Genomic DNA, 16608 nt, shown 5'->3' on the forward strand with positions numbered 1-16608 from the left:
TATCTTTAAAAAGAAAAAAAATATGAATAATGTGAAAAAAAAAATTATTTACGAAAATAGGGTGAAAAAAAACGTATTTACCAAACTGGTGTGTTTTGAAGAAAAGGCCACGCTCGCATTGCCACGCTCAGTAAACCGTGGCCTTAAGCAGGGAAAGGCTACGTTTTTTTTAACCGTTTTTTCGTAAATAATTTTTTTTCTTCACATTATTCATATTTTTTGTCATCTCTCGGTCCTACCAGAACTTTCCTCATCTAATTTCCAAATTTAATTTAAATTAAATTAAATTAAACTCTTCAAATTAGGGTTTATCTATCTATTCTAGGGTTTAGTTTATTCATCCAAAATCCCAATCTTCCTTCAAAGCTTCGTTCTTTCTCATTCAATAGAGCTACCCAAATGGTTCGCTCTCATGGCGTCACTCTCTTCAATCGCCTTGCTCGTCAATCTCTCTATAACGCCACCGACAATTCCGTACACATCTTTCTCAATCGTTTCTTTTTCTCTGAGATTTTTCAGATATGAGATGATAACAATTTAGTGGGAATTTTGATTCTGCAGGTATATCAAGCACTGTTCCAAAGGGGTTATAGGGTATTGAATTCAGGGCTTTGCAATCCATCCAGAGTTGTTGGTAGTTCTGCACCACATGGTATGTGTTACTTAAATTTTGACATTTTTCTTGAATTTTTTTACATGATTGTTTGGAAAACTATGTAAAAATGTCATCTTTTAGTTTTGGTTTTGGAATTTAGTTGTGTGGTTATTTTGGGTAGGTTGGTTCATTTCTTGTTTGAATTGCAATGTTGAATTTAAATGTTTCCTATTTTTTGAAGTTAATATTTTTTCAATTGTTGTTTCTGCTCACTTCCTGCTCTTTACACATTTGCAGTTGGAAGTGGATTTTATTTGAAGAACTGGGTGCTATTGGGAGCAGCTAATCCATATTCAGGGGCATCCAGATCAATTCATGGCTCGGGTATAACTTGTTAATCTTTATGTCACATGCATGCCCGGCTTTACTTTATTCATGGAATCACACGGCCTTGTGTTTGAGAGTCGTTGTTTGTTACATGTTATCTACTAGTTTCTTTTGATTAGGACGACGGAATGAGCTTGAAGTTCTTGTACCTTTTCATTAGTTACCTCTGTGCTCCCGTGTGCATACTTGTTTGTTGTCCCATGCTTGTCAGTGACTTATTTTCCCCCCAAATTCTTCTGCAGCACCATTGGCAAGGGACTATTATGATGTTCTTGGTGTGAGTAAGAATGCAAGTTCTTCCGAAATAAAGAAAGCTTACTATGGGGTAGGTTTTTCCTAACCATTGACAATATATACGAATTTAGGTATTAATAAAACATGTAGCCAAATTCCTTGTTACCCTTAATCGATGTTACATATGTTAAGTAAACTAATCATTTTGTTTTCTGTGAATGGATACTGGACTATTTTGGTATTTCCCAAGCTATGTGATGAGGAAGAATTTGTTTTTACATCAAGTTACTTTCAGATTTTGTTTGATATACTATCACTTGTCTGCATTTCATAGCATAGAGTTTTTTTTGTTATTGTTTTCAGAATATACAATTTTGTAATACATTCATATCACCAGAAGTTCTATGCTTCACGATTTTGAATGTATTATGATCCCCCCTCCTACATTTCCCTTTTTTTTTTTCCTACCTTGATGTGAAATTGTCAAGCAGGACTGACTGGCATATGAGTAGTTCAAAAATAACTAAATATCTTTCGTTTTTCTATTATTTTTCACTTCCTCTCCATATTCCACAGCTTGCAAAGAAGCTTCATCCAGACACAAATAAGGGTGATCCTGAGGCTGAAAAGAAGTTTCAAGAAGTTTCATTGGCATATGAGGTGTACTCTTGTTTTTGCTCTTTTTAAGTCTTCATATGCCAAATTGATTACTTTCTTATTACCCTTTTTTTCTTGTGTTGTAGGTTTTGAAGGATGAGGAACGACGTCAACAGTATGATCAGGTCTTATTCCGTCCCTACTATTTTTTTATATGCTGAAAATTGTTGTTACTGCATTTTCATTAAATTGATATATATTGTAGGATAAATCTACATGTAAACTAGAATTTTAATGCAAGTTAGGGGAATGGTAGGATTTAAGTTGAGGACCTCTGTTTCATGGAAAACCGAAAACTAGAAATGAATATGAAGCTTCTTAAAATAAAGAAGTTGGAGGGAAGGAGTTGAGGAACTTGGAACATTCATCCATTGCACGGGAAGATAATAAGCTCATATCCCTGATATTTTCACTCCAAGTCGTAGTAATAATATTGCTAAAAGCACAGATCATGGCATTGGCATCAGTTGCAGTTTTTGCAATGTTGATATCATGTGAGAATATGAAACAAGATACTTTATTTTCTTAGTATCTAGATACTATGAAGTTGCATCATTCATTTTTCCCAGGTGTGAATTTTCTCTTTTCAGTTTATTTTTCTTTCTTATGATCTTTCTCATTCTCTTTTGACATTGCCCCTCATCCTTTTCAGAGGGAAGAAAACTGCAATAACGGGCATAGACAGTACACTGCTAAAAAATTTAAGATCCGTAGAAATATTTCATACTTTGTTTGAGTAAGAATATACTTGTGCGTGTGCCTGTTTGTGGAAAGCACATGCTTCATTTGCAGGTGCAATTTGGCATGTTTCTTGGTTGAATGTGTATTTTAATATGTTTCAAGTCAGTTGTCCCTCATCTTTTCTGAAGGAGGGAAGAAAACTCCAATAATGGCTATAATACACTGCTAGAAGTTCTATAGAAACATTCCATATTTGTTTAAGAATATAGTTGTATTTGTGCCCATGTTTCTGGAAAACTCATGCTTCGTGTACATGTTCTATTGTCCATGTTTCTTGGTTGAGTGTGTATTTTTAATATATTTTGAGTCGGTTATTACTTTCTTCCAAGTATCTACCCTCTTTCATTTGATTTACTTAAAGATGCATGACTGTGTAGGTTGGCCATGATGCTTATGTAAACCAACAAAGCACTGGTTCTGGGGGCGAGGGTGGCTTTGGCTTCAATCCTTTTGAGCAGATGTTCCGTGATCATGTAATGACTTACTAGTTTCTTCCCTCTATTTTGTTAATCATGTCTATAAGGAGATACTTCTTTCTAAACTGAAAGGTTGGTCTGCATTGTAGTAGAAAATCTTAAATGAATTTTCTTCCTCCATACTTCATAGCATGAAGAAAGGTTGGTCTGCATTGTAGTAGAAAATCTTAAATGATTTTCTTCCTTCATTCTTCATAGTAATAATAAATTTCATTTTTATGTAACTTTAATTGCCAAATTTATATTTTATGAGCACCATTCAAAAAGACCATAAGCAGTCTTAAAACCACCTGAACTTTTAGTTCAATATGAAGCCAAAATGTTGTAATGAAGTTTTTAACATCTGTTCAAATGTGTGTATTGAAATTTGTAGTCACATCTTTCCATTTAATATAACTGCATTGTTTGGTTCTGTATCTGTTTCTCGTTTTAATGTTAGTTGTTATATACTTGGCTATGTAAGTAATATATTATTATATTGCAAGAGACCTATTCTTTACAAGTTATGTAGCTTTTATTAAATTAAATGGCCATAAATTTCATGTTAAATGAATCCCTGATTTGAAATCTAATGCTTTTTTGTTAAACTTCCTCAATGGCTATCAGGACTTTGTCAAGAGCTTTTTCCATCAGAATATTGGCGGAGAGGATGTTAAGGTTTTTTTCCTTTCTTCATATATACACAAAAGTATGCCAAGGAGTTGTTTGATGAAAGGCATATCAATGATCTCTTCTTTCACAGGCTTTCATTGAACTATCTTTCATGGAAGCTGTCCAAGGGTGCACCAAAATTTTGACATTTCAAACAGATATGCTTTGCAATACTTGTGGTATGCTCATTAAGCTATGAATTGTCATCTGTATCTTCCATCTTGAATTCAGTATGGCTTGTATTTCGTAAATCCAGTGCTCTTCGAAATAAAGTTTTTACGCATCTCCCTTGCTTAACTATTGCAGGTGGGAGTGGTGTTCCTCCTGGTACAAGACCTGAAACTTGTAGCCGATGTAAAGGGTCAGGAGTGGTCAGTATTTTCTTGAAATTATTTTAATCTTTTAATTGATGTCACATGTTTTTGAAGTGTTGTTAAATTGGTAATTTTTAGATATGTCCAGGTATTTGCACAAGCTGGCTTTTTCAAAATGGAGAGTACTTGTGGAACCTGTAAGGGAACTGGAAAAATCGTATCGGTATGGTGCATATTGTGCTTCTTTTTTTGTGATATTAAATGTCTTATTTTTAGCCACAGTAAAAAGTTCTGGATAGCAGCATCTTGTAGCAGACACAAAAAGGGCTGTAGTGTGATAACGCATAGCGGGATGACCACAATTCTGAAGTTTTAGATATAGGTCAAATAACTTATACTTCACAGATGTAAATGCTAAAAAATAAAATTTATATCATTCGCAATGAAAGGGAAACTTACAGTAACAATCAGAAGTCTTATATATTAAGTTAAGCACACAAGTTTAAGCCTATCAGAAAATAAATAAATTAAGCCTATGAGGAATGTTGAGATAAAAAAAGAATGAGAGGTTTGAACTAATAATAGTTTGAAAGACACCATAGAAAAAGCTTACAAAACAGAACAGGAACTTGCAAAACAGAAGACATGAAAACTGGAAGAACAGATGTCTGGAAAATGCAGAGTCGATAGCTGGAACATGCACCAGGACTTGGCCGTAAACGTATCTCTCAGCTGTGGGTCTGTGATAGAACCCAGCAAATTAGCAGTAGTTTATTGATAGAACCCTAATTCCCAATTTGGGGATTAGGGGAAAGATACATGAGAGAGATGCCAAACACCCTCTCTAACCCTAGAAAGAGAACCACTTCTCTCTCTAAACCCAATTCCTAACTGAATACCAAGATACCCCTAATGTTCACTAACCTCTCTTATTTATAGGCAACATATCTTATTAATACCCTCTAACTAACTACCTAGTATGTGAGTACCTATCAATACTCCCCTCCTGAAAATTCACCTTGTCCTCAAGGTGAAGGACAAAATACAAGCAATCTAAATGAATAGCCACACCACAGATCCAATGGAGACAATCATAGCTTCCACCTGGATCCCATAGCATGAAGCAAATAGCCTCAGTCATGTATGAATGGTTGAACACCTTCCTTGGATGCCCAAAACACATTCTGCTAAGAGGCATATGGCAGAAATTCCAGCAGATTCCCATTAGAAACAGCCAAGGAACAGAAACTCCAAAAGCAAACTCAGCTAAGAATGAGTTGGTAAACATCTCCCCATATCCAGCCGCCAAATGCCCAAAGAGATCAATACTTGAATTGACAGGTATCTTCCCAAAACTAGCCACAACAAAGTCTCAATTAGCCCAATACTGGAATCAGCACTAAAAATCAATACTTCCCAATGTGACCCAAGTTGGAATAGAGTCCAGCTGGTACAAACAGAAACATGTTGATACCAAAATAAAACATTGAACTTAGCCACTTGAGAATGGTCCCTTAACCTTTGAATTAGCAAGCTAGTGCAATCAGCAACAGCTAGGCCCCTCAAACTAATAATTCTTGAAACCATTTTCCTTCCCACTACCAACTTCAACTTGATTTGTATGAAGAAATTTAAGGGTTGTAACATGGCCATCACTATGCTGAAATTGCCCTGTTAAATCCAAATGATTCTGGGCTTTTCCTGCCTCCCAAACCCTTTTGTTATATTTGTGCCCCAACAAATGTGCTAGGCCTAGGAATTCCAATGCTCTCGGAACAGAGGCAGTACACAAAATAAGAGCTAGATCTTGGAAAAACAACAAGCTAGTAGAAGAAATACTGTCATGCTTCTTTCCTGTACCAAGTTGGAGATGGTCTAAACTAGCAGTAAAAGCTTCAACATCCCATGTTATTGTACTACTTTGGCCTTGTTCCAGTCTACTAAAATATTTAAATGCATACCTGTGGTGCATCTCACAATTAAAGCAAAAATATAATTTTGACACAGCAGCCCTAACTTCTTTATTGCCCCCATTTGTAGTTAACACCATGGTTCCAGTAAAATCTTGGGAGTGACCACAAGCTCTTTCACTTAGCATTTGCAAAATACCATGTGACTCTTTGAAGTGAATTCTGATTCCTTGCTGCCTCAAGTACATGGGTAAATTGGGTTTTAACCCAAAAGCTAATACGTTGGCCCAACCCATTAGTTTCACCACACTTTTCTGTTGTAAGGCCCAATTCCTCCGTAGTTGGGTATGGCCCACTCTGCCAGGAAGGAGGTCCAGCTGGTACCTCACCCTCTCTGGCCACATCCATCTTGTTCGCACATTCCAGAACCATTCCCACCCTCCCCTGGCGGAAAGCTCTTGCCACCTTGCTCTGCATTCGTGATTTCCCGTCGCCACACAACTCGACGCAACCAGCAGCGCTAAGACCCAGTTACCACTACTCCTGACGATCAAGTCTGGCGGTTCTGCCGGTGGCCGCTTGACTACCCATCGTGACCGGAAAGGACACCAGTCTATTTCGTCCTCATGCGTCGCCGTTAGCATTTGACATGCGACGGCCCACTCCTCCGTCGACGTTGCCCACAAAACCTCGTCGTAAGGTGGCTTCGCCGGAGGGCGAACTTCCATCTCTATCCTGCTAAGAGATGCTTGTGGCGGCTTCCATGGTGGTTGTTTGACGGTTTCCTCCGATTCCATTCGCCATGCCTCCGCTGCTGCTCGCTCTTCACCCGCCGCTCTAAGTTTGGTTTTCTGCGATGGCCTTAGAATTGTCGCTGCTAGCTCTGGCTCTGCTGCAACTTCAGAATTTTGCACAACCACCGCGGTTTCCCGTTTTGCCTCCGCTGTGGTCTCTAATTCTCTCAGGGAGGCCTCTACTGCTGCTTGCTCAGCCGCAATTTCCGCCTCCGTTTTCACTGACGCAGCCTCAAATTCTCTCTGCGATGCCTCTGCTTCTCTCCTTTCTTGTTTCCTCTGTTTTCTCCTATCTTCAAGGTCTCGCAATCTATTCTCCAATCTTGCGATTTCCTTCTCAAGATCAAGTTTTGCAACGAATTGCACCCCCAATTTCTTTGCAACTGCTGCCAGAAATGACTCGTTCTTCACTGTCATGGCTTCAAGCGAGTTCATTCTCGCCCCCAATTTCTTGCGCTCCTGCACCAACTCATCAAAATTTCTCGCCATTTTTCTCTTCTCCAAACACAGACAAGGAGTTCGTGGTTTTCAGGCACCAGATCAGTGCTCTGATACCAACCCAGCAAATTAGCAGTAGTTTATTGATAGAACCCTTTCCAAATTTGGGGATTAGGGGAAAGATACATGAGAGAGATGCCAAACACCCTCTCTAACCCTAGAAAGAGAACCACTTCTCTCTCTAAACCCAATTCCTTACTGAATACCAAGATACCCCTGATGTCACTAACCTCTCTTATTTATAGGCAACATGTCTTATTAATACCCTCTAACTAACTACCTAATATGTGAGTACCTATCAGTCTGATGGATTTATGTGGTGAGAATGGGTTTGTTTCCTTCCAAACGGTTTTAGTCACCTTCTTTGAAAGTAAAGTCTTAATATATCCCTAAAATTCCTCCGCTAATATTATATGGTTAAGGAAGAGGTGACTTCTTAATGGAAGTATGCTATGAAACTACACAAATTCCCTGGTATTCGAAAGACCGTCGTAAGGTGGCTTCGCCGGAGGGCGAACTTCCATCTCTATCCTGCTAAGAGATGCTTGTGGCGGCTTCCATGGTGGTTGTTTGACGGTTTCCTCCGATTCCATTCGCCATGCCTCCGCTGCTGCTCGCTCTTCACCCGCCGCTCTAAGTTTGGTTTTCTGCGATGGCCTTAGAATTGTCGCTGCTAGCTCTGGCTCTGCTGCAACTTCAGAATTTTGCACAACCACCGCGGTTTCCCGTTTTGCCTCCGCTGTGGTCTCTAATTCTCTCAGGGAGGCCTCTACTGCTGCTTGCTCAGCCGCAATTTCCGCCTCCGTTTTCACTGACGCAGCCTCAAATTCTCTCTGCGATGCCTCTGCTTCTCTCCTTTCTTGTTTCCTCTGTTTTCTCCTATCTTCAAGGTCTCGCAATCTATTCTCCAATCTTGCGATTTCCTTCTCAAGATCAAGTTTTGCAACGAATTGCACCCCCAATTTCTTTGCAACTGCTGCCAGAAATGACTCGTTCTTCACTGTCATGGCTTCAAGCGAGTTCATTCTCGCCCCCAATTTCTTGCGCTCCTGCACCAACTCATCAAAATTTCTCGCCATTTTTCTCTTCTCCAAACACAGACAAGGAGTTCGTGGTTTTCAGGCACCAGATCAGTGCTCTGATACCAACCCAGCAAATTAGCAGTAGTTTATTGATAGAACCCTTTCCAAATTTGGGGATTAGGGGAAAGATACATGAGAGAGATGCCAAACACCCTCTCTAACCCTAGAAAGAGAACCACTTCTCTCTCTAAACCCAATTCCTTACTGAATACCAAGATACCCCTGATGTCACTAACCTCTCTTATTTATAGGCAACATGTCTTATTAATACCCTCTAACTAACTACCTAATATGTGAGTACCTATCAGTCTGATGGATTTATGTGGTGAGAATGGGTTTGTTTCCTTCCAAACGGTTTTAGTCACCTTCTTTGAAAGTAAAGTCTTAATATATCCCTAAAATTCCTCCGCTAATATTATATGGTTAAGGAAGAGGTGACTTCTTAATGGAAGTATGCTATGAAACTACACAAATTCCCTGGTATTCGAAAGACCGTCGTAAGGTGGCTTCGCCGGAGGGCGAACTTCCATCTCTATCCTGCTAAGAGATGCTTGTGGCGGCTTCCATGGTGGTTGTTTGACGGTTTCCTCCGATTCCATTCGCCATGCCTCCGCTGCTGCTCGCTCTTCACCCGCCGCTCTAAGTTTGGTTTTCTGCGATGGCCTTAGAATTGTCGCTGCTAGCTCTGGCTCTGCTGCAACTTCAGAATTTTGCACAACCACCGCGGTTTCCCGTTTTGCCTCCGCTGTGGTCTCTAATTCTCTCAGGGAGGCCTCTACTGCTGCTTGCTCAGCCGCAATTTCCGCCTCCGTTTTCACTGACGCAGCCTCAAATTCTCTCTGCGATGCCTCTGCTTCTCTCCTTTCTTGTTTCCTCTGTTTTCTCCTATCTTCAAGGTCTCGCAATCTATTCTCCAATCTTGCGATTTCCTTCTCAAGATCAAGTTTTGCAACGAATTGCACCCCCAATTTCTTTGCAACTGCTGCCAGAAATGACTCGTTCTTCACTGTCATGGCTTCAAGCGAGTTCATTCTCGCCCCCAATTTCTTGCGCTCCTGCACCAACTCATCAAAATTTCTCGCCATTTTTCTCTTCTCCAAACACAGACAAGGAGTTCGTGGTTTTCAGGCACCAGATCAGTGCTCTGATACCAACCCAGCAAATTAGCAGTAGTTTATTGATAGAACCCTTTCCAAATTTGGGGATTAGGGGAAAGATACATGAGAGAGATGCCAAACACCCTCTCTAACCCTAGAAAGAGAACCACTTCTCTCTCTAAACCCAATTCCTTACTGAATACCAAGATACCCCTGATGTCACTAACCTCTCTTATTTATAGGCAACATGTCTTATTAATACCCTCTAACTAACTACCTAATATGTGAGTACCTATCAGTCTGATGGATTTATGTGGTGAGAATGGGTTTGTTTCCTTCCAAACGGTTTTAGTCACCTTCTTTGAAAGTAAAGTCTTAATATATCCCTAAAATTCCTCCGCTAATATTATATGGTTAAGGAAGAGGTGACTTCTTAATGGAAGTATGCTATGAAACTACACAAATTCCCTGGTATTCGAAAGACCAGGATTCTCTTCCAAAGACCCGGATTATAATTCAGATGCCCTACCTATTGCCATCTTGCTCTTATTTAGAGCCTCTTCTCATTCAGTCTCTAACCAACTCTTCAACTAACTAACCCTTACTAACAGTTATATATCAATACTTTCCCACTGAATATTCACCCCACCCTCAAAGTGAAGGAGTTGTGTGGTCGCTGAAAACCCATTTCCTCTGGGATCCAACTGTTTGTAGTAAAAATTACTTTACCTATTTTCCTTTGAGGTTCAATATCCTCAACGTGTTGGACTTGGCCTAATAAGTCCGTAGAATATTTTCCTCTTCAGTTCTCTGATGTCTTAAGCTTGGCACATTTTCTTAGCTAGTGATTGGAGAGATATCCTCTAGATTCTTCCCTAACTTAACCTGTCACAGCGTTACCCCTTTCTTCATCCCTCCACACAACTCTGGGAGATTGGAAACAGCCCACATGACTCACCCATCTCCTCCCTCTTGAAACTTGCTCAGGAGGCTATGCTCCAATGTTCCATTCCAACTGTATCTTCTCCCGAACTGTTTTTGTTCAATAACTGCGTGCTAGCACCTATCTTCCTCATGGGCTCGGTCACCAACTAAAAGTTGTCCATCATATCGACGATGGTTGCTCCATCATTGGCATTGTCTTTACCAGCCGAGCAGTGATGATCACCGTACCAGCACCCACATCGTAGTTTTAGTTTTGGCCTGCATAAGGTTGAGCACCTCGTCAGAGCTTTTGACCCATTTCCCTCGGCCAGCTCTGAATCCGGTGGTGGTCATGGGAGGTCCTACAGTTCGAGACTGTTGAGACCCAAACAGCCAAAGTCGCGCACACCTCTCTGTTCTGTTCCTGTTCAATTTCTTCCTCCATCTTTATGACCTCTTTTATCTGCTCTTTGTTGATTTCTTGCACTCCTTCCTTGTTTCTCAAAATTCTTGAAGCTCTCATCCATCGAGACAAGAATCTGATTTCATCGCTATTTTTGCTTCCACCAAATTAGTTTTTCTTACCTCCGCCAAGTCTTCATCCTACTTTTTCCTTTCTGCTGCCAAGAATCTTGAACCCAGACTGGTATATCAGGATTCAGGACCCATTTCTGGTTTGAATTCTTCAGGAAAGCTTTCGCGAAGATCCACCATGTTACGTCCTGGTTGGTCCAGGTATACTACCACTTGATAGAATCTCCTCTAAGTGCCATTGCAACCACCATAGTAGTTTTTTCTCCTCAGGAATATTGATAGCCCCGAAATACTGCTCTATCTTGATCAGCCATTAATAAGCATCATTCCCATAAAATTTTGGGCTCATCTTGAAGAACAATCACCCACAGCTCCGAGATCGTAGCTCTAAGACCAATTGTTAGGAACAAGCATTGGTCAGGAAGAACTGACTATTTCTGAAAAATATCAATGAATGACTTGGTTACTGGTTGTTCTAGTGAATTCCCAATTTCCAACCACCCTCAAAGATGATAGTTGTATCTAACTTCCCCTCATTTATAATATCCTCTCTCACACACTCTCTCACTCTCTCTCTCTCTCTCTCTCTCTCTCTCTCTAACTAACTCTCTCAAACTAACTAACTAATCTACCGACTAACTATCTGTGAGTACCTCTCAGTTCCAGTTCCACCCAAATAGCCATAATCTTCACAAAATCCGACTACGTAGGGCGCAGTTCGCCTGGGATGACCACAATAGCAAAAAACATTGGGTAGTGATTGCTCGACTCCCTTATGGCACTATAGTAGCAAAAGAGCACGCGAATGACTACTATGTTTTTAGTATTTTGTAGAAAAGTTCAGAATTTCTGATATGATGTTTCGACTTCCTTTGTTCAGAACTCGTTCTTATATTCTTCTTGCTTGCCAGTCTGCTGTTATCTTTCCACCCCCCTTAACTTATTAATAAAATCATGTAGTGGGTGACACTATATTAATCATATGTAGCTTATACAAGTGGTAGTCTTTCATTTACAAATTGTGGGATATATTAGTAATGTTTTGTCTTTCATTGTTGGTATCAGAATTTCTGCAAGTCTTGCAGGGGTGCAAAGGTTGTGAAAGGAACAAAGTCAGTCAAGTTGGATGTTATGCCTGGTAATTATTATTTCAAATTATATGAGATGCATTGTACTTACTTTTGTAGGTCATGTAAAGAGAAAATATCATACGATGAACAAGCAATTCCTTTCTTATTTCAATTGATGGTGATCTGAAATATTTCCTATAGTATTCACAATACAGTATCACAATGACTATATATAATCCCTAAACATTACCGATTGAGAAATTGAAAAAAAGAAGAAGAAACTATGCCTAATTTACTCTATGGCAAGTTTGTCAACAATGCAAAGGTAAATATGATCATAATTACAATCATAATCAACCCTCCTCCAGTGGGAGCATATATATATATATATATATATATATGTTTTAGCATCAAAAGCTCATAAGTAGGATTTGCCATAGCATGGTACTCTTCTTTAGTGTTAAACCTTGCAGCAACTGTTTTCGTAGAAATAATCAAATGTCCCTCGGCCCAGAAACTAAACTTCCCTAGCATTATGCTAGTCCAAATAATTCTTCCTATTTAGTTTCTTGAATGTAATGGTAGCAGACCTGGAAAATGCTAAGGAAATCAAACCTTTCGTAGAGGATTCAACCTTGGAATTAGCTTCAGCCCTGGTGATAGGGGTGGAAATAAGCTAGGCGGTCTAACAGAGGTTCGTGGCTTGACTCGTTAGAGGCCTGGCTTGGCTTGACTCATTTATTAAAAAGGTTGGGCTTAGGCTTTTTAAATAGCGTAATTAACTAAAAAGGTCAGACTCAAGCTATCATAAAAAGCCTATTTGGCTTGATAGGCCGACTTATTTATCTATTATTTTTATTAATATTATAAATTATAAATAAATGTAATATAATAAGAATTTTGAATGTGGTGCTTCTCTTCTCCATTGTTATGGATTTATTTTGGATTGAGACATATTATCATTGGTTTTATTTATATCTTTAAGAATTAAGACATATTGTTATTAAATGATTTGTTCATGTTTAATTTTAGTTGTGTTTGTTTTAAATAACTGAGTTTTGTTCTTTGAAATGTAATGATATACAAGTTTTTTTATTTGAAAAGGAAATGCAATGATATATAAAAAGACCTATTAGCTCGCCGGCCTATTGGCCATCTTTAAATGAAATTGCCTGTTAAATAGGCTTTAAGTAGGCTTGTAGGCCAAGCCGGACTTTATAATAGGCCAGGTCAGGCCTTAAAATTTGGCTTGTTGACATGCCACAGACCAAGTTTGGGCCACAAAAATAGAATGCAGGCCAGACTTGGGCTATGCAAAGCCTAGCTTGGCTTGACCTGTTTCCACCCCTACCTGGTGAAAAAGAATTGGAAACCCTGAAACAAAGGAATAACAAAGAAATGAGACTTCCCTAAAGAACAATAACAGGAAGTGGCCCTGAAAAAACTTGTACTGGAGTCGACCAGCGAATTGCGAACGTGGAGAGGGGTTGACAAGTCAGGCAAGACCGGCAACATCAACAAAGACCCGGACAATGGTGTGTGGCGCACACGCGTACTACAAAGCAGTGGCTAGGATCAGTGCAAGGAGGCTCTTTCTGGCCCGCCAGGGGGGTGATCGGTCGGTGACTTCTAAGGCCGACACCGGTGTTACTTTGGACACTAGAAAACTGAGGCCAGATAGGACAATGCTTACAACGGCGACTGAAACCCTAAAGTATAACCAGCTCAAATTGATGGTGAATCTGAAATATCTCTTGTATTATCACAATATGGTACATGTATATCTACATCCCAATGACTAAACAGAATCCCTAGACATTAGGGATTGTGAAATTTTAAAAACAAATAGAAATTATTTCTAGTTAACTACGTTGGCAATTGAATCAAGGATGTAAAACGAAAGGATCACAATTACAATCATAAGCAACAATTCTTTCTTGGCTTAATTATAACTTTGGTCCCCGACGTTTACCAATGCCACGATTTTGGTCCCCCACCTAATTTAATTACATGGATGGTCCCCGACGTTGTAGGCTACGTGCAACGTTAGTCCTACCGTTTATTTCTTAATGGAGGAGGCTTACGTGGACGTCTAGTTGGAGAGAAAAAGGAGATATGAGGAGAGAGGGGAGCACGTGAGTATCACGTGAACCTTATATGAACCCATTATACCCAAATCTGAAACCCTAGGGATCTAAATCGCGTTACCTTCTTCGTTCCAGGGAGGTCAGGGTTTGGGTATAATGGGTTCAGATAAGGGTCACGTGATACTCATGTGCTTCCCTCTCTCCTCATACCTTCTTTCTCTCTCCAACTGGACGTCCACGTAAGCCTCCTCCATTAAGAAATAAACGGTAGGACTAACGTTGCACACGGCCTACAACGTCGGGGACCATCCATGTAATTAAATTAGGTGGGGGACTCGTGGCATTGGTAAATGTCGGGGACCAAAGTTGCTATTAAGCCTTCTTTCTTTTATACAATTGATTACTGAACTTACCTACAAAAACACAGAAAAAAGCTACCTAATGTCTGATTGAAGGGAAATTTTCAATAATTTTAACATAATAGAGTTGAATAGCTTCAAGTAATATTGATCTGATGTGAAGTGAAATATTGATTTTGGTGAAATACTAACATTGATTTTATATATTGATCCTTTTTTTGGTGGGCCTTTTCTGCTTGCTCTTTGGAGGTTTTGTATTGGGTTTGCCTCCCTTTATTTTCCCATGAGAAGGGAGATCTCTCATTTATCTGGTGAAATATATATCTTCTTGTTTTAAAAAAAAATTGATCTTATGTCTTCCTGCAATTTAACTTAATTCAATCGCATAAGAACATTTACACAGATGCACACATATATGTGTATATCCTTTTTTCTGTTGGTCATGCACATCCCTTCTGTTTTCTTTATGTTCAACTACGAGAAAGGTCGACTGATTTATGCTTTGATACATTTGCAGGGATAGACAACAATGAGACTCTAAAGGTGTTTAGAAGCGGTGGAGCTGATCCTGACGGAAATCATCCTGGTGATCTTTATGTTACTATCAAGGTACTTCAATAGCTTGGATGTCACTTCCTTATTATGTTTTATATTTTTAAGCCTAATCTTTTCTATTTTTTTTCTTTTTCCGTTATGAAGGTTAGGGAAGATCCTGTTTTTCGCAGAGAAGGATCTGATATTCACGTAGATGCTGTCTTAAGTATCACTCAGGTAATGGTCTTTGATGAAGAAATTCTTGAGCAATACTCATGTAATTATCTGGTTGAGTGTTTTTGGGATCCACTTATATCTGGTGAGGTGACCGTTGTTGGTGATAGAAGCCTGGAAGTTTATTATCATAATATTAAACATCTTGTTGTTTGTGTCACGTTCATGATTATAGACTTTTAATTATAATCTACCAAGCTAAATACTGAAAAAATTTATGCTTTTTGTAATGTTCATTTCAGGCGATTTTGGGGGGAACTATTCAAGTACCAACTCTTACTGGAGATGTTGTTCTGAAGGTGTGTATTGTGAATGCAAAACTTAGAATTTCTTTCTACATATTAACTGAGGAAGTTTAAATGATGACTCTTGTGCTTGGTAGGTTCGCCCGGGCACCCAACCTGGTCAAAAAGTGGTTTTGAAAAATAAAGGTAAGCAAGTTGATATGTGAAAATTATAGAGTTCCTATTACTTCATAGAAAGCATTGTGGGAAAATAACGACATTCGGAATACATGTTGCTGCTTGGATTTTCAACAGCTGTAAATTGGTTTGTTTCACAATTCATTCCTTATTTGTTCTTTTAACAGGGATCAAGACAAAAAATTCTTACACATTTGGGAATCAATATGTTCATTTTAATGTCAGCATCCCAACGTGAGTGTCTCATGATATTTTTCTGTGTCATTTATGAGCTATCTCTCTTCTTTCGACGCCATGCTTAGTTTGTGATGATTTTTCAAATGTTTAATGCCTGTTTTTGAAATGTTTCTACAGAAACCTGACGGAGAGACAGCGGGAATTGATTGAAGAGTTTGTTAAGGAAGAACGAGAGGCTTCTGATAAACAGAGAGAAGCTTCAGCTTCAGCTTCTGGTTGATTATATTTTCAGAATCCTCACCATTTATTCAAGCTCAAATAAGTGGGAACCTACTTCCTGGTATTGTAGGAGCATTAAGAGTTGATATTTCCCCCTTCCACTTTGAGCGAATGTATTGATTTTGTTTTTGTCATAAGTGACGTTCCCAATTCAAATTTTAAAGGTTAGAAGGCTATTCCCTATGCTTGTGCATCTGTAGAATTCTATAGTTTCCCCTTTTTGAAGGTGTGCAAGTCACCATTAATTTATGCAGATTTATAAATATGATGTTATTATAAATTTCTAATTGTTAATTTATTTGTTCAATATAGAATATTATAATCGAGTGGTTGAATATGTGCTTGATTCGACCTTTAGTATAATATTTCAACACTTAGGAGTGGACACAGAATCTCTGAACATGACATTTTCTAACTTAATGGGAGGAATCTTTATGACCTCAACAACTGGAGAGGAGAGACCATCACCCAATTTAGAAAGCTAGTACGCAGAAGCATTGTTAGTTCGAGGAACCCAAAGAAATGAATTGTTTTTAATTTTTTTATATAATA

At 39.0% G+C, this 16608-nt stretch overlaps 1 protein-coding gene across 1 annotated transcript; it reads left to right on the forward strand.

Annotated features, from left to right (window-relative positions):
- The first annotated feature begins 309 nt into the window (after positions 1 to 309).
- Positions 310 to 16393, forward strand: LOC130745775 (chaperone protein dnaJ GFA2, mitochondrial). The gene is made up of 18 exons (XM_057598152.1): positions 310 to 474; positions 562 to 652; positions 893 to 979; positions 1225 to 1307; positions 1793 to 1876; positions 1960 to 1998; positions 2992 to 3087; positions 3697 to 3747; positions 3833 to 3920; positions 4048 to 4112; positions 4204 to 4278; positions 11960 to 12032; positions 14928 to 15019; positions 15110 to 15181; positions 15421 to 15477; positions 15561 to 15609; positions 15768 to 15834; positions 15955 to 16393. The coding sequence occupies exons 1-18, from the start codon at positions 400 to 402 to the stop codon at positions 16055 to 16057; spliced, it is 1347 nt and encodes a 448-aa protein (XP_057454135.1). The 5' UTR covers positions 310 to 399; the 3' UTR covers positions 16058 to 16393.
- Positions 16394 to 16608: the final 215 nt, after the last annotated feature.

Source organism: Lotus japonicus, chromosome 3 (assembly GCF_012489685.1).
Source record: "Lotus japonicus ecotype B-129 chromosome 3, LjGifu_v1.2".
NCBI lineage: Eukaryota > Viridiplantae > Streptophyta > Magnoliopsida > Fabales > Fabaceae > Lotus > Lotus japonicus.

Coding starts and splice junctions, on each gene's coding strand:
- LOC130745775 (XM_057598152.1), top strand. CDS start 400: ATGGTTCGCTCTCATGGCGTCACTCTCTTCAATCGCCTTGCTCGTCAA. Junction 653..892: donor TGGTAGTTCTGCACCACATG/GTATGTGTTACT, acceptor ACACATTTGCAG/TTGGAAGTGGATTTTATTTG. Junction 3,921..4,047: donor TATGCTTTGCAATACTTGTG/GTATGCTCATTA, acceptor TAACTATTGCAG/GTGGGAGTGGTGTTCCTCCT.